Source organism: Phyllobates terribilis, unplaced genomic scaffold (genome assembly GCF_046119375.1).
Source record: "Phyllobates terribilis strain yellow unplaced genomic scaffold, ASM4611937v1 Scaffold_11__3_contigs__length_659146591, whole genome shotgun sequence".
Lineage (NCBI taxonomy): Eukaryota > Metazoa > Chordata > Amphibia > Anura > Dendrobatidae > Phyllobates > Phyllobates terribilis.
The window spans coordinates 150,230,646-150,252,180 of NW_027362771.1; the positions used below are offsets into that span (position 1 = coordinate 150,230,646).

A 21,535-nucleotide genomic window follows, 5' to 3' on the forward strand; every position below is an offset into this window, starting at 1 on the left:
CACAAGCAGGAGCGAGTCCAATGCTCTCAGGCACTATTGACGATGTGCCATGGAAACAAAGAGGACTTTTTCAACAGACTGATCACACAGGATGAAAGCTGGGTCCATCACTATGATCATGAGACTAAAGTCCAGTCAATGCAATGGAAGCATCATGACTCACCGTCTCCAAAGAAGGCACGTGCCCAACCCTCGGCAGGCAAGGTCATGCTCACAGTATTTTGGGACCAGCACAGAGTAGTACTGATGGATTTCCTAGCAAAGGTTACCATGATAACTGGCGCATACTATGCTTCACTTCTGCGGAAATTGCAGGACGCCATCAAAACCAAGAGACGTGGCATGCTCACCAAAGGTGTCTGCCAGTTCACAACTCACATGTTGCCCAAATGGAAGCATGCTCCTGTGGCTTTGAAATTCTACCGCATCCCCCTTATTCACCCGAGCTCGCACCATCGGACTTCCACCTCTTTCCAACAAATGAAGTTATTTTTGAAGGGAAAGCATTTTCCAGATAATGAGACTCTGATTTCCGAAGTCACAACGTGGCTTTTGGAGCAACCTGTAGACTTCTACAAGCGAGGTGTTTAAAGTTGCTTAAAGAGATGGGAGAAGTGTGTGACCCTAGATGGCACCTATGTAGAGAAGGACTAATAACTGTGCCAAGTTTCATTGCACTCAGTCCACAGGAAGTGGGTAAGGGGAAATCTTTAATGAACGCCCCTCATATGACAACATATAAAATATTTTCACCCCAAATCTATAGCGCAGGCCAATAATAAAAATGGATCAATAGAAGTGAGTGGGATAATTAATGCACAGGGATAAAGTAGGAAAGTTCGCATTTTTTCAGTAAGAATTACTCACATCATCCTATCTCCCTTGATGGAGTCTTAATGGTTAGCACACTACAACAATGGTGATAATGGTGACTGTCAGACTACCATCAAGCAGAATATCCATTTACAGACAATTATCACTATAACCTGTTATTTGCTGGGTATAAAAAACCCTGCAGTGTGTAAATGTAACCCTTGTACGCTGGTGATAAGAGGATCTAATCCCATGTGGTCCAGTGAATCCCACAAAGTGACTGTCAGAAAACAAACAAATCTTATAGATTAAGGCTTTTTGGTCCTTTCTTCTATGTTGTGTTCATTATTTCAAGGATACAATGCCAACTCAAAAGCATCAGTCATCATAATACTGTTTCCAGATAATTTGATACAAAATCATTTCATAAAAATTACGGTACATTTCAAGAAAGGTAAAATGTTAAATCACGTTTTTTAAAAAAAAAAACCAACGTCCCATATGTTATCCGCGTTATTTTTATGGACAAAAGGTTGAATACTATGACGTAACACGACACCATCACTGGTATCTGGCAGTGTCAGTCATAGAATGGATCCAGGATTGCATCATGGTTTCCATTTATAACAGAACAAATGAGAACAGAGCCTAACAGACATTAATCAGCTCGTTATATCATATAGAAACATGCATGGATGCTGGAAGAAACAATACCTTTTTGAACATCCTTGTGGAGTCCTCACTAATCTGCATGAACCGCATTATAACGTTGTTTAGGTAAATATCACTCAGCGTTGCGTGATCTTTGCTTTCTCGTCTCACTTGGTTCAAAAGTAAATACCAGCAATTCACCGGGGACAGCAAATTCTGGTCTTTCCTATGAAGAACAATTACACAAAATTATCAAATGAGGTTATGCGCATGAAAGTTAATAACTGGATTAAAATCTGTGAACACAACATACTCTTAATGTCGATACTGAAACATCAAGAAGGAAAAGTCATGGCATTATGGAAATCACAGAATGGATAGACATGTTAATGATATGCAAATGCTGGAAAAAATTAATGTATTTTTTTCAAAGCATCTCAATCTATTCAGTATGAGAGCTACGCACAAATAAATACGCACTTATACACCTTGGCTGGCATCAATGAGGTTATTAAAGGTTGTATGGAGTGGTGGCAGCATCAGGTCAATGTAACACCTATAACTGGATGTTTAGCTCATAGCCCAATTTTGTGCAAACGCCTTCTGATGGCTTGGGTAGACTCTGGTGCCAAAGTTGCCACGTGACGTCCAATTTTACATTCTACACCAGGCCACATGTTGCTTGTGCTACTATGAGCTGCCTGATTGACCTAAACCATGGCCTGCACCATCTCTGGGCTTGTACATCTGGGATGTTATTGGTGGGCAACTGCAAAGGGAGCTGTCAGCAGAGGATCTTGATGATTTGTGTGCCTAAGTGCATTTAGGGAAGTATAACAATCCTCAGACAGCCATTAATAACCTCATTGACAACATGTTAAGGTGTGCAAGTGAGTATTTCTGTACATGGTGTTCAAACTGGAGATTGAATAAATTGAGATGTTTTGAAAAATTATCATTTGCATATCATTAGTATGTCTATTAATCCTGTGATTTCCATAATTCCACAACACTTCCTTCTTGGTGTTGCAACTGCAATGTTGAGGAAAGCATGTTCTAAAGAATATAAAAAAAACAACTAGAAATTGTATACAAGTCATAATTGTGCCTGCAACTAATATTCCCTACAATTTAAATGATTACTTTAGTGAAGAGACTGGATTTTGGAGCACACAGTTTGCCAGATCACTAGAAGTTGCTTGAAATGGCTATGCACAATTGTTATGTTGTTCCAACGCATCTAAAATAAAATGTTAGAAAAATTTACAATAAGAAATATTAAATAATTTTGTTTCTACAGTTTTAATGTAGATCTATGGTAACAGATAAACAAACCCTGTGTAGTCTAATCCTGCAGTAATACTATCTTTCATCATTTCATTGATTTTCCTTACGCAATCAAATATACAGTAACATAAATTGACAAAAGATGATACAGGGTATAACTACAGTATCAGGCTTTACAGGGTTAGCTTGTTTGTGGTCTGTTACTAAGGCGATGCATAGGTCTGCAGAAGAGCTGTAGAAACAAAATGAGAACCTGTTATAAAATAATACATGAAGCAACATTCCAAGTATGGACACAATAGATTCAAATTAAATGGGAAAGTGGATATATGCTTTAAATAACATTCCCCGTTCTGTCAACTATTAAACTTGACAGGTATTTCTTGGATAGGAGTTTTTTCATGTTAAATTATCATGCTCTGATCTGGCCAAAGGTCACTGTGCAGAAAGTGGGACGTGGTGAACTGTGACATAACCTGTTGTGAATGGCGGACTCTGATTTTTCCCTGTATATAGAGGTGTAACCTTTCATTGCAATCCTTTCTGCAATGATAAGACTGCTTAGTAGTCTTCTTAATGAAAGGACTAGAGGCCAGCGTGGAAAGAGCAAGACTCCGAGTTTTTTTATATACACATAAAATATTATATATGCACACACACAGTTTTCTGGAAAATTAAAGTAACTTGATTTAGACAAAAGGTCAGTTTCTGATGACACATTCCCTTTAGAAGTTTGTGTTGAAATCTATAACAGGTGAATTATGGAGACTTCGAGAAGTAGAACATTAGTATGAAATGTAAATTACTTTTTTTCGGGAAGAAATGTTTTAATCCACTTAAGTTATTGGCTTTATAATTAAGATAGTGAAAAAAATACAGTCATCTAAAATTATTATAAAGCATTTAGTTAAGAAAATCAGTATAGACTAGACCTGGGCAAAGTGCAGACTGCAAGGAACGTCTAGCTCTTTGGCTGTTCCAGTATGGCCTGTGGAACAGAACCGCACTACATGGTTGCCCCCTCGCCCGTTGACTCAAATTCATGAGCATAAGCTGCGCCTCATTCCTCACGCTACACAGACCGGAAAAGTCCATAGCAGGCAAAGGGGTTAAGTGAGTAGTTTTATTTTTTATTTCATTTAAAGGTCCGCAACTTCATATAAATTTTATGTCAACATTGATGTATATTTCTAAATCTAGTCATGTATGTTAGAATCCTGCACTCTATTAGATGCAAAGATCGTGGGGTCTATTAGACAACCCAAAGTGTATAAAGTTGTAAAGCTTCAGTCTAATACCATAGATCTTAATCAGACATATGGGTTTTAGAACAAGGGAGAATAGAGTAATAAGCGACATGAAGATATAATGGTGACAGCTGTCAATGTAGGGAAAAGCACCTCTCAGGTTCTGTCGGCGATAGCTGTCACTATACACTTCATGCTTTCATATTGTTTATTACACCTTTCTCCCTTATTCCTTGTACAATCCATATGTCTGATGAAGGTCTATGGTGTTAGATGGAAACGTTACAACATTATACATATTTGATTGCCTAATAAACACCAATAGATTCTCATCTAATAGAGTGCCGGATTCTTCCATACATTTAACTGTACCAAGTTGGACCCTATCCGAGCACCTGAATTACAGAAGTGCCGTACCACCATATTTATAGAATTAAAAATATTCCTAGTTTTAATATTGTTTGTCAATAGGGAAATATAGTTTCCTAGCAAGGTAGTTATCGAAATTAAAATGGGAAATCACTTGGAAAAAAACTCATTCATGACTGACATTACGAGATGAAGTATGCAAGATCGGTCAATAATCCCCTATTCTGAGAGCATGGAAAGAAAAATCAAAGGACTTGAAAATGAAATCCAGTCAAAACATTCTTCAAATATGTCATAGATGCACATAAAATCATATTTACCGTATATTCCGGCGTATAAGACGACTTTTGAAGACTGAAAAATCTTCTGTCTAGTCTGGGGTCGTCTTATACGCCGGTAATGCTTTTGAACTTTCAGAAATTGACATGCGGGGATACTCTGGGGGTGTTAATAAGCTGCCGTGGCCGTATCCCTGCCATGTCGGAGTTAATATAAGGTGGAGGGAGTTAAAATACGGCGGCGGTAGGTCCAGACAGTCAGCGCTTCTGTGCTGAAACTGACACATCGCTGCGTATTCCCAGCTCCGGACACAGCGCAGGACTTCTGTGCCGACAGCTTTCACTTGTCACAGAAGCGGTGCGCTGTGTCCGGAGCAGGGAAGTTCGCATCGCTTCTGTGACAATATATGAAAAGCCGGCAATTCAGCAGCGGCATAAGCCGGCACCCGACAATTTAGAATAGAAAGAATAGAGCATCACACATAGATTAGATAGATAGAAACATGTCAGTCACATATATATGAAGTACAGTGACAGTATTGCTTACTGTACTTGTCATTTAGTGTAAAGGATTTATTAAAACAAATATTAGTGTTTTCATGCACCGTCTCTTTAAAAAAGCCGGCCGGCAATTCAGCATCTGTACCCGACAATTTATAACAGAAAGATAGAGCATCACACATAGATTAGATAGATAGAAACATGTCAGTCACATATATAAGAAGTACAGTGACAGTGCTGGTTACTGTACTTGTCATCTAGTGTTAAAATAACGGATTTATTTAAAAAAAAATTGGCGTGGGGTTCCCCGTAATTTTAGTCTCTAGCGGAGGTTAAGCAGACAGCTGGGGCAGATGTTTGAAGCCTGGGAAGGGGGTAATACCCACGGAGCTTCCCAGGCTACTAAGATCAGCCCCCAGCTGAATACCTAGCCTTTACTAGCTATTAAAATGGGGGACCCCCCCAAAAAAATGACGTGGGGTCCCCCCTAATTTAATAGCTAGCAAAGGCTAGGCAGACAGCTGGGGGCTGATATTAATAGCCCAGGAAGGGAGCCATGAATATTGGCCCCCTCCCAGGCTAGAAACACCAGCCGTCAGCCGCCCCAGAAATGGCGCATCCATAGGATGCGCCAATTCTGGCACTTAGCCTCGCTCTTCCACGCTGCCCTGGTGCGGTGGCAGGGGGTAATAGGGCTGGGGTTGATGTCAGCTTATAATGCCAGCTGACATCAAGCCCAGGTTAGTAATGGAGAGGCGTCTATAAGACACCCCCATTACTAACCCCATAGTAAAAGTTAAAAAAAACACAAACACCCAGAATAAAGTCCTTTAATTGAAATAAACACACAATTCTTTATTGTTCTAAATTAAACCATACTTACCATCACGCCCATTCCAGCTGAAGCCAACAATCTCCTGCAATAAAAGTAAAATAATAAAGCAACCTCATCCTTACCTCTCCATGGTTCCCAGGACCGATCCAGCTCTGCTACATTCACATGACAGGCTGGACCGCAGCAGAATGCTGCCATCCAGCCTGTCATCCCGCAGACACTGAGAAGCGCAGGCATGCTTGCGCTCTGCAGTGTCTGGCTGTGACGGCATCCAGATGAGCCGACAATGAACTCAGCTCACCTCCTGGACGTCCGTCACTGACAGCGTGGGAAACTTCTACTGCGCATGCGGGGAGCAGGAGAATTTTCCCACGCTGTCAGTGACGTGCATGAGGTGAGCCGAGTTCATTGGACATGATCTCGGCTCATCTGGATGCCGTCACAGTCAGACACTGAGGAGCACAAGCATGCCTGCGCTTCTCAGTGTCTGCCGCATGGCAAGCTGAACGGCAGCGTTCTGCTGCGGTCCAGCCTGTCATGTGAATGTAGCAGAGCTGGACCGGTCCTGGGAACCATGGAGAGGTAAGGATGAGGTTGCTTTATTATTTTACTTTTATTGCAGGAGATCGTTGGCTTCAGCTGGAATGGGCGTGATGGTAAGTATGGTTTAATTTAGAACATTAAAAAATTGTGTCTTTATTTCAATTAAAGGACTTTATTCTGGGTGTTTGTGTTTTTTTTTAATTACTTTACTAGAAATTCATGGCGGTCATGTCTAATATTGGCGTGACCCCATGAATTTCGGGCTTAGGGCCAGCTGATAATGCCAAGCTGGCCTTAACCCCTTTATTACCCAGTGAGCCACCGCACCAGGGCCCTGGATGAGTTGGGTACAGCGCCAGAAGATGGCGCTTCTATGAACGCGCCATTTTCCGGGGTGGCTGCGGACTGCAATTTGCAGCGGGGGGGGGCCAGAAAGCTTGGGCCTCCCTGCGCTGCAGATTCCAGCCCCCAGCTGCCTAGTTGTACCTGGCTGGACACAAAAATAGGGCGAAGCCCCACGTCTTTTTTTTTTTTTAATTATTTCATGAAATAATTAAAAAAAAAAGGGCTTCCCTATATTGTTGTGTCCGGCCAGGTACAAATAGGCAGCTGGTGGTTGGGGGCAGCCCGTTCCTGCCTGCTGTACCTGGCTGGACACAAAAATATGGCGAAGCCCACGTCAACATTTTTGGGAAAAATTAATTACAAAAATAATAATAATTTAGGGACTGCATCTTTATTAACCCCTCAATTGTCATTTAGTGTTAAAATAAAGGATTTTTTAAAAAGAAAATTGGCGTGGGATCCACCATCATTATAGTCTCTAGCGGATGTTAAGCAGACGGCTGGGGCAGATGTTTGAAGCCTGGGAAGGGGGTAATACCCACGGAGCTTCCCAGGCTACTAATATCAGCCCCCAGCTGAATACCTAGCCTTTACTAGCTATTAGAATGGGGGACCCCCCCAAAAAATGACGTGGGGTCCCCCCTATTTTAATATGTTTATGAGTGACAGTTTTCCTGCTATATACCTGCATGTCATAAGAATTTAAATTAAAAAAAGGACCATGTTAAATTCAAATCTGTTTTTTTTTAATTTTTACCGGTGTTTGGTATGCGTTGGAAAAGGGGTAGTCATATACGGTGAATATATCCTAAACTCTATATTTTAACAGGAAAGTAGGGGGGTCGTCTTATACACCAGGTCGTCTTATACGCCGGAATATACGGTATGTAGTCTGATCATACAGCTCCTCTAATGTCCAAAACAAGAGAGGTCTATAAAAATAAAAACCTGATGAAACATTCTAGGCTCGGTCTTTTTTATATACGGTATGTTACAATATTTTAATGCAGATGTTGCAAAGATTAAACACAGTAACAACAGTAAAAGGTGCTTCGAGAGTTCCTTGCAGAATTAGGAATGAATTAGAACACAACCCAAGAGCCAGGCCTCATTTCACACAATGCATAAGTGCACCGATACTCCTGGGGCTCGATGGAATTAAAGCACATTAACGATCGGTAAATTACAAAATCTGAAAATGTTCCCAATATAATTGAGGTTGCTGGAACAGTACAGGTTATATCAGACACTATCCTGTAGTTTTCAAATGAGATGTTGAAGAAGCACAGAGGGGATGTTCGCATTTGCATATATTTTTACTTGGCCCCCTAAAGCTAGCACAGAGCCTGTAGCTGCAGCACAGGCATATGGTTTATTAAGCGCTGTTCATCCAAACAGATCATGTATTGAGACCTAAGGAAAAAATAGAAAACCTAGGGGAGACATAAGCAGCACCTAAAGTCACTTTAGCAAACAATGTTCAGGTAATATCATCAGGGACGGTGCCTGCACTGGAGGTGTACTCACACCTTTTGTAGTAGGTGCTAGCTGTGTAATACAGCGTTCTCTCTGATCCAGACCATCTGAGAGTGGACTAAGTGGTTAACCAGATGGAGGCTGCTATCACAGGATGCTAATTGGCTGTCTAAGTGACGCACCGGGGTTATAATGTGTTTGCCTATCAAGCCATGCAGAAGGCAGGGTCTAATAGCTGGTAATTCAGAAACTCAACAAGCAGTCTATCAAATGTCCAGTGAGCCCTGGGTGGCCATAAGTTCATCAGTTGTCCTTCCATGGACCACTTTTGGCATTTCAAGCTCAGTCTTATATCTGTGACCAATTTTGCTCTGCATAATAGCAACATCCAAGACAACATTCATTTGTGTAGATATCCTGACCTAGTCATCATAATGTGGCCCCTATGAAATTCCCTTAATATAAAGGCTCACTCTATAGGGCTGTGGAGTCGGTGCCCATTTTGGTGGAGTCAGAGTCGGTATAAAATGGACCGACTACAACTCCTAAAATATATAATAAATTGGGTACAGTAGTTCAATGCAGTTTGTGGGGAATAGTTTTTCATAAGAATTTGGGAAAGTTATGAAATGTCCTATAAATGCCTGTCCTATTCCTGATCTAAGGGTCTAGACTTTTAGCTGAGATGAATCTGTGCTACAGTAAATTTATCACTTAAACATTAACCATGTATGAGGGAGTCGGTGTCATGGAAATTGAGGAGTCGGAGGTTTGGCTTACCGACTCCACAGCCCTGACTGTATATACCCCAAATAATGTCACGAAAAACACAATCCATATATTGCTATATTGACAGAAAAATTCAAAAGTTACAGCTCTCGGAACCCAGTGCTGTCTTTACCGGATTAAGATATATTTTATAGGAAAAACTTCTATAAACATTGTTTAGTCCGATATCTTGCCCTACTTGCAATGCAAATAAATATTTTAAAACAAACGCCTATAACTGAATATTCTATTGCCATTAGTTACAATTTTCACAGGACTCCTCTAAGCTGGACGGGAACAGGAGTGAGGTGTAGAATTCTAGGAGTATGCGGTCAGCATCGGAGGAAAATTAATTCAAAGTCGATGATGAGTCCAGACGCAGCACTTTATTGATGCAGATGCACAAATCAGTTTTCAGCTCCGAACCGGAGCCTTTGTCAGGTGTATATGTGAGGTTACACGCTGCAAGCGGTTTAAAGCCCCAATTTGGTGGTAAAAATGAAAATGTTTTGGTGGTGGATCCCCATGTGGTAGCGTGGAAATATAGAACACCTTCAAGGAACAGACATTCGTTGCAACAAAAATGAAGCAAATAAAAAATCAGAACCTAGTTAATCAAACTTTGGCCAACCTCATATTACGAGGTATTAGCAATTTTTGTTATCCAACCACACTACCACATGGGGATTTACGCAGGGCTGTGGAGTCAGCAAGCCAAACCTCCGACTCAGACTCCACAGCCCTGCCTCACTACTGAGCATGTGCAGCACAGATTCATCTCAACTAAGCACAGATTCATCTCAACTAAAAGACCAGATCTTTAGCTCAGGAACAGAACAGACATTTATGGGACATTTCATAACTTTCCCAAATTCTTATGAAAACATTTACAGCACATCCTGTACTGTACCCAATTTATTATATATTTTAGGAGTCGGTCCATTTTATACCGACTCCACCAAAATGGACACCAACTCTGACTCCACAGCCTTGGATTCACGGTCAAAATGTTTGAATTTTTACCACCAAATTGAGGCTTTAAACCGCTTGCCGTGTGCAACCCCGCATACTTAAAGAAGTTGTCCACTACTTTTACATTGATGCCCTATCCGTAGGATAGGGCATTAATGTATGATCGGCCGGGGTCCCGCAAGCGGCATCCCCGCCAATCATCTGTTATCGGAGCAGGCGGGGGCCGGCTGATAGTGCTCACCTGCAGGGCTCCGCCGTTAAGTGGAAGCCACGGTGTACTGCACATGTGCCTCCTATTCAATTGAATGGGAGACATATCTGCAGTACACCACGGTGGCCACTACCACTTGACGGCGGAGCCCCGCAGGTGAGCACTTCCGGCCGGCGGCCGCCACCACCGATAACAGCTGCTCAGCGGAGGTGCCGCGTGCGGGACCCGGCCGATCATAATTGATGCCCTATCCGTAGGATAGGGTATCAATGTAAAAGTAGTGGACAACTCCTTTAACTAACAGACTCTGGTCCGCAGCTGAAACCTGGTTTGTGCCCCTGCATCCATTAAGTACAGGATCTGGACACATCATCGACTTTGAATTAGCCCTACACCTTAATTCTTCTATAATCGCTACTGGATTACTCCTATGCTTTATACACTCCTGTTATACACAGACTTAATCCATCTAAGCACCACTCCAGATTTTTTTTTTTTTTCAGAGCAGGAGTGGTGCTTTAAATTTAACCCCCCAGCTCCCAGTCATATACTCACCTTTCGGCATCTTCACCGTTTAGCACTACTCCGGTCCTGCCACGCCATCTTGTGACAGTAGCTTCTGACTGGCTGGGTGTAACGCCATTGCTGGTGCCCTTGCACAGTTCCCCTTCCTACTACCCCTATAAGCAGGAATGCCGGCATACTCACCACCCCGGCTGAGCAGCGTGCTCCCTGTCTCCAGCTGTAGTGCGCACTCCCCTGCTCTTAAAGGGGCAGCGCGTGCACATAGTTAAATGCCACCAGCCAATGGCTGGAAGGCATTTAGTAAGAGTACACCTGCAAGATGGCTCCCAGTCAAAACCTCCTCTATAAGGAGGTGCCAAGCAACACAGTTAATCATTAGTGAGTGAGGTGGTCTCCTAGTGAGTTCTGAGGCCCCCTGGCCCTGGGTGACCAGTGACCTGAACCCGTAGTCCCTGGTCCTTGTGTGGCCACTCATGAACCCGAAGTCCCTGGCCTTTGTGTGGCTAGTCCTGAACCCGAAGTCCCTAGTCCTTGTGTGGCCAGTCCTGAACCTCGTCCCCCGGTCCGTGTACGGAAAGTCCCTCAATCAGTATCCGAAACCTGGGTGTCTGAACATGTGCCTATCTGAGTACCCCGTATATCCGTACTGCTACAACCAGTCTCCGAATCAGCCCTGTCCAAGTCTCCGTGTCCGTAACCGTTCTGCAGTGGATCCAGAACCTATTAGTCTGAACGGAGCTCTAGTCCTTTCCGTATCTGCGTACCTGACCCCTGGAGTGAGCAGCTGAAGTACCGGGGACTGCCTAGGAGTGGTACCTGGTGGCTACCTGCAGCCAAGCCTGAATTCATCATCAGGAGCTCCAGTGAACACCTGGTAGCCGCTTAGCTACGCCCCTCCTAGGTAAGCTCGGCCCCGTGGCACAGTGGGTCTGCAAAACCATGTGGCCACCTGCGTGCGCAACACCGAATGTCAGAAGCTACGTGTGACAAAACAGCTTATTATCTTAATCAGCCAGACGTCTAGATTTGTTAAGCCAAGAGAAATAAACTATTGTGTTGACTTGTGAATGTATGTGTATTTCTGTGGCTGGTCAAGAAGGACATATTATGTGTATAAACCTATATGTTGATTTCTCTTCGTCTGGAAAGAATAATGTTTGTTAATATGCTAATTACATATTATACTAAAGCCAGCTAGATATTGATTTACAAGAGCCCCCTGCTATATCAACTATGTAAATTGATTAAATTCTCAAACAATGAGACCAGAGCCCTGTGGAATGACCTGTTCCACAGGGAATGAAACCTGTACCCTCCCTAATCCTTGACCCGTGGATGTGTACTTGGAAGGACAATTGTAATTGTTTACAAGACATGTGCCTCTGTAGCAGTGAGAAATGAAACAGAATCAAAGATCAGTCAGACTCTTCAGGACATCAGCTTGGTAGCATAGCTTCATCCAGAGACATAGATTTGGATTCTGCATGATTCCGGCCTAAGGGTACACGGCCCTGACTGGAAGGATACAGATCTGCTCCATTGACCATCAGAGAACCCATGGATACATTTGGGTAGACAAGGTTGGTACGATGAAGTCACCTGGCCCCATGGATATGTTGTTTAGGGTTGCCAGGTGGGACCCTCCGGTCGCCTGGGACCCATGGAGACGTTCGGAGAAGCCAGGTTGGGACTAGCCAGTCATCTGGCCCCATGGAAACTCCGGGAGAGGCCAGGGTGGGACTCCTGGCCTTGTACCTCAATGCACTGTCAGCTTCCTAAGCTTGCCGCTACCTCCTCTCTGTGGGGGCCCTCCAAAAGCAGGGGGGGGGGCACTGGTTAAGGTAGCTGGCCCTGGAAGTCCCAAAGTCACAGTTATTCTATTCCCAGGCGGGCCAGCAGAAGGGTGAGACTGTGTGATGTTGTACTATCGTCAGTATTAGCTGGAACTGTTCTATATGTTTATTGTCCGTTTGGTGGTTCAATAAAGTATTGCCACACAGTTTTACCCTCACACTGTTGTCTGAGTAGAATTACGCCCACGGAAGACCCTGGGTCTTCACACTACGTCACAAGCTCCAATAAAAGTCTATGAGAGCCAGAACGAGGCTCTCAGATTTCTATTGAAAAGTGACCTCCGCACAGCACTATGAAACACTGAAGCAGCCGGCAGGCCACTTTTCGCTGGAGACAGACGGGAGCGGCAACGATATCAAATGAAAACGCCGAAAACGCCAGTGGGCAGGGGACTTACATGTAAAGCGCCACTCCAGAGGTGCAATAACAAAAACAAACGCTGCAGTGGTGCTTTAAAATGCCAGCATGTTTCGATGCAAAGCACCACTCCAGCGTTTTCTCTTATTTCAGCGCTGGAGTGGTGTCACTTCCCAGCCACTAGTAATATACTTACCAGCCTCTGTCTTCTGGTGTTATCGGCGCTGCTCCTGTCGTCTTCTGCAGTTTGTGACCTGTTGGATCGCTAGTGTTTGCTGGGCGAGCTGGAAGTAACCACTATTTAAGTCTATGAGAGCCAGAAAGAAGGCCCTCTGATTTACACAGAGTTTGTGACCGTTACCTGTCACTTAAAAGTTGTGGAGGCTGGTAAGTGTAATACTAGGGTTAGGGAACTTACATTAGTGGCACCACTTCAGCGCTGAAGTAACAAAAATGCTGCGGTGGTGCTTTAAATGTTACTAAGTGTGTATAAATTGAGGAAAAGAAATAAACCCAAATTTGATATTTGATATTAGAACCAATATTGGATACCAACATCAGACTGAGCATAAGAAATACAATGGCCATGGCAGTAACCATATTGCTCCATGTTTTATATGTTACATTATTCCCAAACTGGAAGTACCGAGCCCTGAGCGTATTTTCATAAATATCACTTTCTTGGACAGAGAAAATGAAACAGATTTTCTTAACAGACACTTATGTCACTGTAATAACTGTGAAGTCTGAGAATGTGCCATATGTCCTAAACCATTATAACAGACACAACATGTAGCGGAAATGAAAAGTGTTATGCCAGGCTGTGTGCCAACTCTATCACACCAGAAAAACACTAGTAAGATATCATGTGAAGATCTACATTCAGGAAAAAGCAGAAAATGAACAGATATCAAAACACAAAAAAAAGTGGAACTACCTTTTGTATAAAACAGCAGTGCACCGGTGTTGTGTGTTGAGCACCACTACCAGTGAGTACTTATAGAGTAAAACACCTTCACAGATCTCGTGTTCTGCCTGGCATAATACATAAAATTAGTCTTCTAAAAAATACAACAGGAAACAGCGTTCTCGATCCTGCTGCCCTCGTCAAGAGGACAACCTTCCAGTTACTGGTCAGACAAGACACCACAAAAATGACTTCACCCTTATTTACTTGACTCCTTGTGGTCATGCAGAACAAATCAGCAGGAACTTAGGTCATGTTCTTCAGCCCATGTTTGGATAGCTGCTTAGATCTGTTTTAATAATGTAAAACTGCTTAAGATGAATAGTTATTGAGGGTATGAGGGGAATTTCTGCAGGTTTAACATAGTTGAAAAACAGTTGTGGGTAGGATTTATTCACTATTTCAGCAAATTGGGCAATTCAAAATAGACCTAGCTTTCTGTGGCACCAGATTACTTTTCTAAAAGGCCTCCAGGTTGCCAAACTATTAATAATGCAGATATTTAACATGTAATTCTACACAGAATATTTAATAAACTATGTTTGTCTACTATCAGTGTCTAAGTTTGTAAGAACATTATTTGGTATTTAGTGCAATGGTTCAGATGACTAAGGCTATGTACCCCCGATCCGGACTAGCTGCGTCCAAAACGCTACGTTCTATTGAACGCAGGTAAATCCGCATGTGTTCCCTGAACCATGCAGATTTACCGCATTCAATACATTCTAGTGGTAAAATTTCTTTTGCGGAGATGCACGCAGCCTCAGATGCACGAATAGTGGACATGGGATTTTTACAAATCCCATCCACTATGCTGTAACATCGGGCCGCTACGGGTTTGACGCTGCATAAATACACAGAGTCAAACCCGCAGCATTTCCTGATTGTGGGCACATAAACTTAGGCAGGAATTACGTTAAATTTTAGTCACAAGTCACTGGCTCAGATTTGGTGTTCATATTAGTCGCTGAAAAACAAAGTTCAGATATATCCGTCATTGATGTCAATGAAGAAGACGGAGTCACTCCGTGCTCTGTCTGAATTCATATTTGGCAGAATCTGCCTTTTTGAAGTGGAAGTAAAAGTGTGTTGAACTGCGCTCTTGTGCCAGCCTCAAAACGGCGGACACTGCCCAAAATAAGATCAAAAGGAGCACAAAGTGACTTTGTCTGTTTCACTAAAATCAATGGCTCTTATGACAAACGCTTGAATCCAGTTTTTCAGGGCTAGATAGAAATCCCAATGGAGCCACTGAAGTGTGGCTAAAACGTGTACATAATGTGGCCAACTGCAGAACTGTCAAATTAGCAAATCATGACAGCGACTCACTGTACTAGTGAAATTAACAAATTTTTCAAATTCTAAAACTGAACTTTTAAAAGGCAGAAATGTTGAGGTCACACCAACTGCGACACCATCATGTCATACTCTCCCAAGCACTGGCTATCCTGCTGCTTGTCACACTTCCTCCCGTTATACATAAATCACCGTCACTGACATACAGTCACTCTCCCACACTGTCATCACTCACTGTCACTCAGGCAATAAATAAATACATAAATGACAAGCAGACAATAGCAAATAAAAGTGATGTGAAGTGTTTATTAGGCACAAAACAGCTCCAGCTTTAGAAAAGCAAAATCTGAGGTGGAAACAATTATTGAGCTTTTCTCTTCCCTCCACACTCCTAGAACTGTCAGACAGCCGGCTAATGTGGCCGTCAAGAGAAAGTAACTGTCATTAAATAATCATGGGATCTTCTCAATGTCTTAGTAATTTGGAAGGAGGCTAGCTCCCAAAGGCTTGTTCTCACAAACAAGATATAAATGTGATAACTGCTCCCAGTTAACAAAAGATTAAGCAGCTAATGTCTAGTTAAAATTCCACTAATCCAGCCCCAAAGGCCCAGACGCATTATCAGTCATTCAAATACAACTCCACCTAAAATCTAGCCAAACCCCCAAGTCTGTAATGTAGGTGCAGCAATGCTGTTTGTATCCTAAAGGAACATAGGATATTTTCAGTAACTGGACAAGCTGAATAGTGAGCATTTTTTTCTAATTTTCATATTTAGATCAGTTGTCACTTCCCTTCCTCCATGCAGGCATCAACCTGCAGATGTACATAGAGATGCAGCAAACACTACAGAAAAATAAAGGGGCTTGTTCACTTTCTATTGAATCGGCCATACTACACAGTTTGCGTACAAAGGCTCGGTACACCAAAGTTAGATTCTCTTTAAAGGGGATCTGTCACCCCCGGGGACTTTTCAGACCTCTAATATGGGCATTCAGGCGATAGCCTTACATTTCTATGTGCCCACGATGCAGATTTGAAGCAGAAATTTCCTGAGCATTTCTGCATCTCCTTGGCAGAAAAAACACATGCGGATTTTACATGCGTTTTTTTCAAGCGCTTTTCCAAATGATTTTGATCATCACTTGGAAAAGGGCTTGAGACAAGGTGGTCACACAATATAAATCCATGCAACTGGCATGGATTTATATTGTGTGACCAACTTAGAGGAAATTTCTAAATGCTGCACCTAAAGAAAAAAAAAAAAATTAAAAAGTAAAAAGAAATAAAAAACCTTATATTTCTCTCTCCGGCGGCCCCCAGTCTCCTCCCGGCAGCGTCCTCTCTCCTCGGCGTCCCGCGGTGTACTGGAAGGACCTGCGGTGACGTCATTTAGTCAGCTGATGGTCACGCGACCATCACCTGACCGCTGACGTCAGGGACATAGAGGTATGTATAGATTTACATTTCTATCACCTGAATGCCCATATTAGAGGTCTGAAAAGTCCCAGGGGGTGACAGCTTCCCTTTAATAAACTAATTGGCAGGTTTTTGCTATGTATTCTGAGTGCTGCATGATGTAGTTGCAGAGTGCCTGATTCCAGGGATGTGTCACTTATTCGGCTGTGTGTTGCAGTTTCAATAAAATCAGTGTTTTATCAGCAGAAGATTATCACTACAGGACTAGGTGTCGCCTTCCTCCTAGTCACCTGCTCTGTGTAACCCCGCCCCCACCACTGATTGGCAGCTTTCTGTCAATGTACAGTGTACATAGAAAGCTGCAAATCAGTAACGTGGGCGGGGTTATATGTGGCTCAGAATTCTGAACACTACAAGATCTGCAGCAGAGAGAAAAAGTGATTGTATCAAAATTACAGCATGAAGACCAGCAAGTGACATCCCTAGAATCAGGGTCTGCCTCTACATCATGCGGCACTCTGATTACATAGCAAAACCTGCTGACAGATTCCTCTTATTTGCTGTATTTGAAATTAAAAGAGGTTGTCCCATCAAAGACAAATATCAGAATATGATCATCACTGCGATCAGCTGATTTGGGTTCTGCTCCCGTCACCTCCAGCAAACATCTGACTTTACCGGAGGTCACAACCAAGCAAGAATTTTGTAATATGGGCCATTGTCTTCATGGGACACCTATAGCATAGGGTGATAAACAAGATCTAAATTGATATTCTGATATGTTATATGCTGTTCAACGTGTACCTCAGGTCGTTTTTTTTTTTTTTTTTTTTTTAAATTTGTGCTTACTCCGTTACAAGTTCTTCAGATCGGTGGGTTTCTGGGTCCTGAGACTCATCGATCCAGCAAAAAACTGCTTTGAAGTGGGGTGTTCAGCAGAAGTGCTCTGCTCATGTACAAGCAAGCACAGAGAACAGCGTACAAGCTCAGGCAATCTATTGAGCACGCAGGTCTTCTGCATATTTTGGCTGCATAAAAATCACAGCATCTTATAGTTCCATCACAGTGGATGGATTTTATAGAAATATCATGGCCACTGCGCTTTTTTTTTGAGCAGCATAAACAGACCTGTGGTGCAGTTTTGAAATCAGCAACATGTCAATTTCTTTTGTGCGTACGCGGAGTATTTTGTGCAGATTTTCCACAAAGAATTGCATTAGATGGTAATAAAAGCATATGTGTTTTTAGTGCGTTTCCAGATAGTATAAAAAACAAAGCAGCTTAAAGCGCACCTGGTCAGCAGGATTGTGCTCATTAATCTACATACACTGTCAGGTGGGCGACATTACACTGATTAATATGATACCTTGGTTGATGAAATCCATCCTGTGGTTCTTGTGTAATCTTTACTTTCAGTTTGGAGATAATGATATGCTCGTGCTCCGGGGCGGCCTGCTGGGGGGCGCTCTATCTATATGCTCTTATGACAGGTCACTGATTGTTCACTGACCAGCCTCCTATTTTACATAATGCATCTAGTAGTGCGGGGCTAGGTAAAATAGGAGGCAGGTCAGTGAAGGCACAGTGAGCTGTCATGAGAGCATACAGATGAATATGTAAGCAGAGCACCAGAAAGAGCGCCCCCCACAAGCCACCCTGGAGCATGGGCATTATCATTATCTCCAAACTGAAAGTAAAGATTACACAAGAACCACAGGACGGATTTCATCAACCAAGGTATCATTTTAATCAGTGTAATGTCCTGACAGTGTATGTAGTTTACTGAGCACAATCCTGCTGACAGGTGTGCTATAATTTAAAAATATGACATACCAAAACCATAAAGAGACAAAAAACGCAGCATCTAAAATGCACTAAAAAGGCACTGAAAAAAAAGTAAGTAATCTAATTTACCTAATTGTTGTAGAAATTCTGCAAAATCAAAAACTCACCAAATACTCATCTTGAAAACATAGCATTAAATGTTTTTGTTTACATACCATTTTTTTATCATGTTATATATAATAAGACTACAAATTTATCCTAGTAAAGTACACGGTACCTGTTTTTCGCAGTATAATTTGGGAATCGGCAAGTATTTTAATACATGCACTGAGCACATAGCTAAGGTGGTAAATCCCAGACAATTTACAAAGGAGGCACTATATATATTTCAATTGAATAAAAGTTAAACCCTGTAACCATCATATTACAGTGGTGACCTCAATGTGAAGTTATGTCATAACAGGAGCTGTATTTTAACAAAACAAACTTATATCACCTTCTAAGTCTTTCACAAAGAGCTTTGTAAGGACATAGAAGTCAGTCAAGGGTCAGAGGAATGCAGCTAAGCAATGGTAAGGTGGCACAGAGACACACATTCAGCCAGGTATTAGCTAAGAATTAGAACAATTCATACATGGCACTTTTCATTCAGCTGTTGTTTCTTCTAGGATGTCTAGTATTTACAAATGCAAGTCATAGTTTGGCCAACAGCTGGCCGCTGACAATCTGATGACAAGTGCAACGCGCCTCAAATAGCTTCAGCGGAGTTCTCATTATCCGTGCACCCTGGAGTTGTACAGCACAACACGCTACTTCTCTCAGGCGATCCATTGGAAACCTCTCCATGTCAAAACAGCTGCAGGGCTGTGTAACGGGTCTGGGAGGCGGAACCTCTGAGCAACTATACAAGGGGGCGGTCCTTGTAAGGAAGCGGGTGGCTACCAGGGAAGACGGGCAGGTAATCACGGCAAGTGACAGGGACAGTCTCTGGGTAGAAGGGCAGGTAGTCACGGCAAGTGACAGGGACAGTCTCTGGGTAGAAGGGCAGGTAGTCACGGCAAGTGACAGGGACAGTCTCTGGGTAGAAGGGCAGGTAGTCACGGCAAGTGACAGGGACAGTCTCTGGGTAGAAGGACGGGTACTCACGGCAAGTGACAGGGACAGTCTCTGGACAGGCAGGTGGTCACGGCTAGTGACGGCAGAGCCTCCAGGTAGGCTAGCAGGCAGGTAGCAGGTGAGAGCTCCTAGGTGAGCAGGCGAGAGTCTCTGGACAGGCAGGTGGTCACGGCAAGTGACGGCGGAGCCTCCAGGTAGGCTAGCAGGCAGGTAGCAGATGAGCGCTCCCAGGTGAGCAGACAAGAGTCTCTGGACTGGCAGGTGGTCACGGCAAGTGACGGCGGAGCCTCCAGGTAGGCTAGCAGGCAGGTAGCAGATGAGCGCTCCCAGGTGAGCAGACAACAGTCTCTGGACAGGCAGGTGGTCACAGCAAGTGACGGCGGAGCCTCCAGGTAGACTAGCAGGCAGGTAGCAGACGAGCGCTCCCAGGTGAGCGGGCAGGTTGGTCCATAGACAGACTGACAGGTGTCAGAAGGCAGACCGTCGGACCGCAGGCTTGCAAGCAGGTAAACGGAAATCTGGCAGGTGACTGGCAGGTAACAGGCAGGAATCTGGCAGGTGACTGGCAGGTAACTGGAAACGGGACCTGAGGGCTGAAGCAGAGTGAAGGCTTTGCAACAACATTGCTCGGGCACCTCCATTTTGGAGGAGGTGCCTTATATATGGTGAAGTCCTCCGGACATTGGCCGGGGACTCCTTAGGACGGCGCGCGCGGCCCCTTTAAGAGAGGGGGAGCGCGCGCGCCCTAAGCACCTTGGACGGGAAGCAGCGAGCGCTGCCAGCAGAGCGGGAGGAAGACGCCGGGCTCAGAGCGGAGAGGTGAGGGGAACAGTGTCCCTGCCTAGCAGGAGGCAGGGACGCCGACGCTACAGTACCCCCCCCTTTAGACCCCTCCTTTTTTAGGCCAGAGAGAAATTTATCAAGGATGAGAGGGGCATGGATGTTCTCCCGGGGCTCCCACGTTCTCTCCTCAGGACCAAACCCCTTCCAATCTACCAGAAAAAAGGTTTTTCCTCTTACCCTTTTGGTGGCCAGAATGTTCTCTACCTCAAACTCGTTCTCAGCTGAAACCGGAGCAGGAGGCGTACCTGTAGACTTGGAAAAAGAGTTAAGTACCACGGGTTTGAGGAGAGATACATGGAAGGAGTTAGGGATCCGTAAGTTGGCCGGGAGTTTTAATTTATAGGCCACCGGTTTGATCTGTTTGATAACTTCCAGTGGGCCGATGAACCGAGGCCCTAACTTGTAGGGGGGAATCTTGAGCCGGACATATTTGGACGAGAGCCAGACTATCTCCAGGATGGAATTGTGGAGGATCCAGGCGTTTCTTGTCAGCGTGTTTTTTCATCCGTTCGGACGACTGAAGGAGTGCGGATCGGGTACTCTCCCAAATGGAGGAGAATTCGCGAAAGAGAGATTCCGCAGCCGGATTGTCCACCGAGGTGGAGACGGGAAATGGGATCCGAGGATGCTGACCGAAGACTACAAAAAAAGGGGATTTGGAGGAAGATTCGCTCTCGTGATTATTGTAAGAGAACTCGGCCCATGGTAGGAGATAATGCCCACCATTCGGACTGGGTGTAACGAAGTGCCGGAGGTAACTGGTCAGGTTCTGATTGATCCGCTCCACTTGACCATTGGACTGTGGATGGTAAGCGGAGGAGAAGTCCAGGGTGACGTCAAGCAACTTACATGTGGCTCTCCAGAAGCGTGAGGTGAACTGAACCCCATGATCTGACACGATGTGGAGGGGCAGGCCATGGAGACGGAAGATGTGGCGGATAAAGTCTTTAGCCAGTTCGGGTGCAGACGGGAGACCCGGCAGGGGAATGAAGTGCGCCATCTTGGAGAAGCGATCAGCGACCACCCAAATGACCGTACAACCGGCAGAGACAGGAAGATCCGTTATAAAGTCCATAG

The 21,535-nt window shown here is 43.9% G+C and overlaps 1 protein-coding gene across 6 annotated transcripts in view; it reads right to left on the reverse strand.

Annotated features, from left to right (window-relative positions):
* The window catches only part of SRGAP1 (SLIT-ROBO Rho GTPase activating protein 1), a 165,792-nt gene that overhangs the window by 71,272 nt on the left and 72,985 nt on the right, over positions 1-21,535 (reverse strand). For all 6 annotated transcript variants that reach the window (XM_073651664.1, XM_073651663.1, XM_073651662.1 and 3 more), the window contains exon 3: positions 1,528-1,690. In XM_073651664.1, coding sequence (XP_073507765.1) covers positions 1,528-1,690 — 163 coding nt within the window. The remainder of the gene's footprint in view (positions 1-1,527; positions 1,691-21,535) is intronic.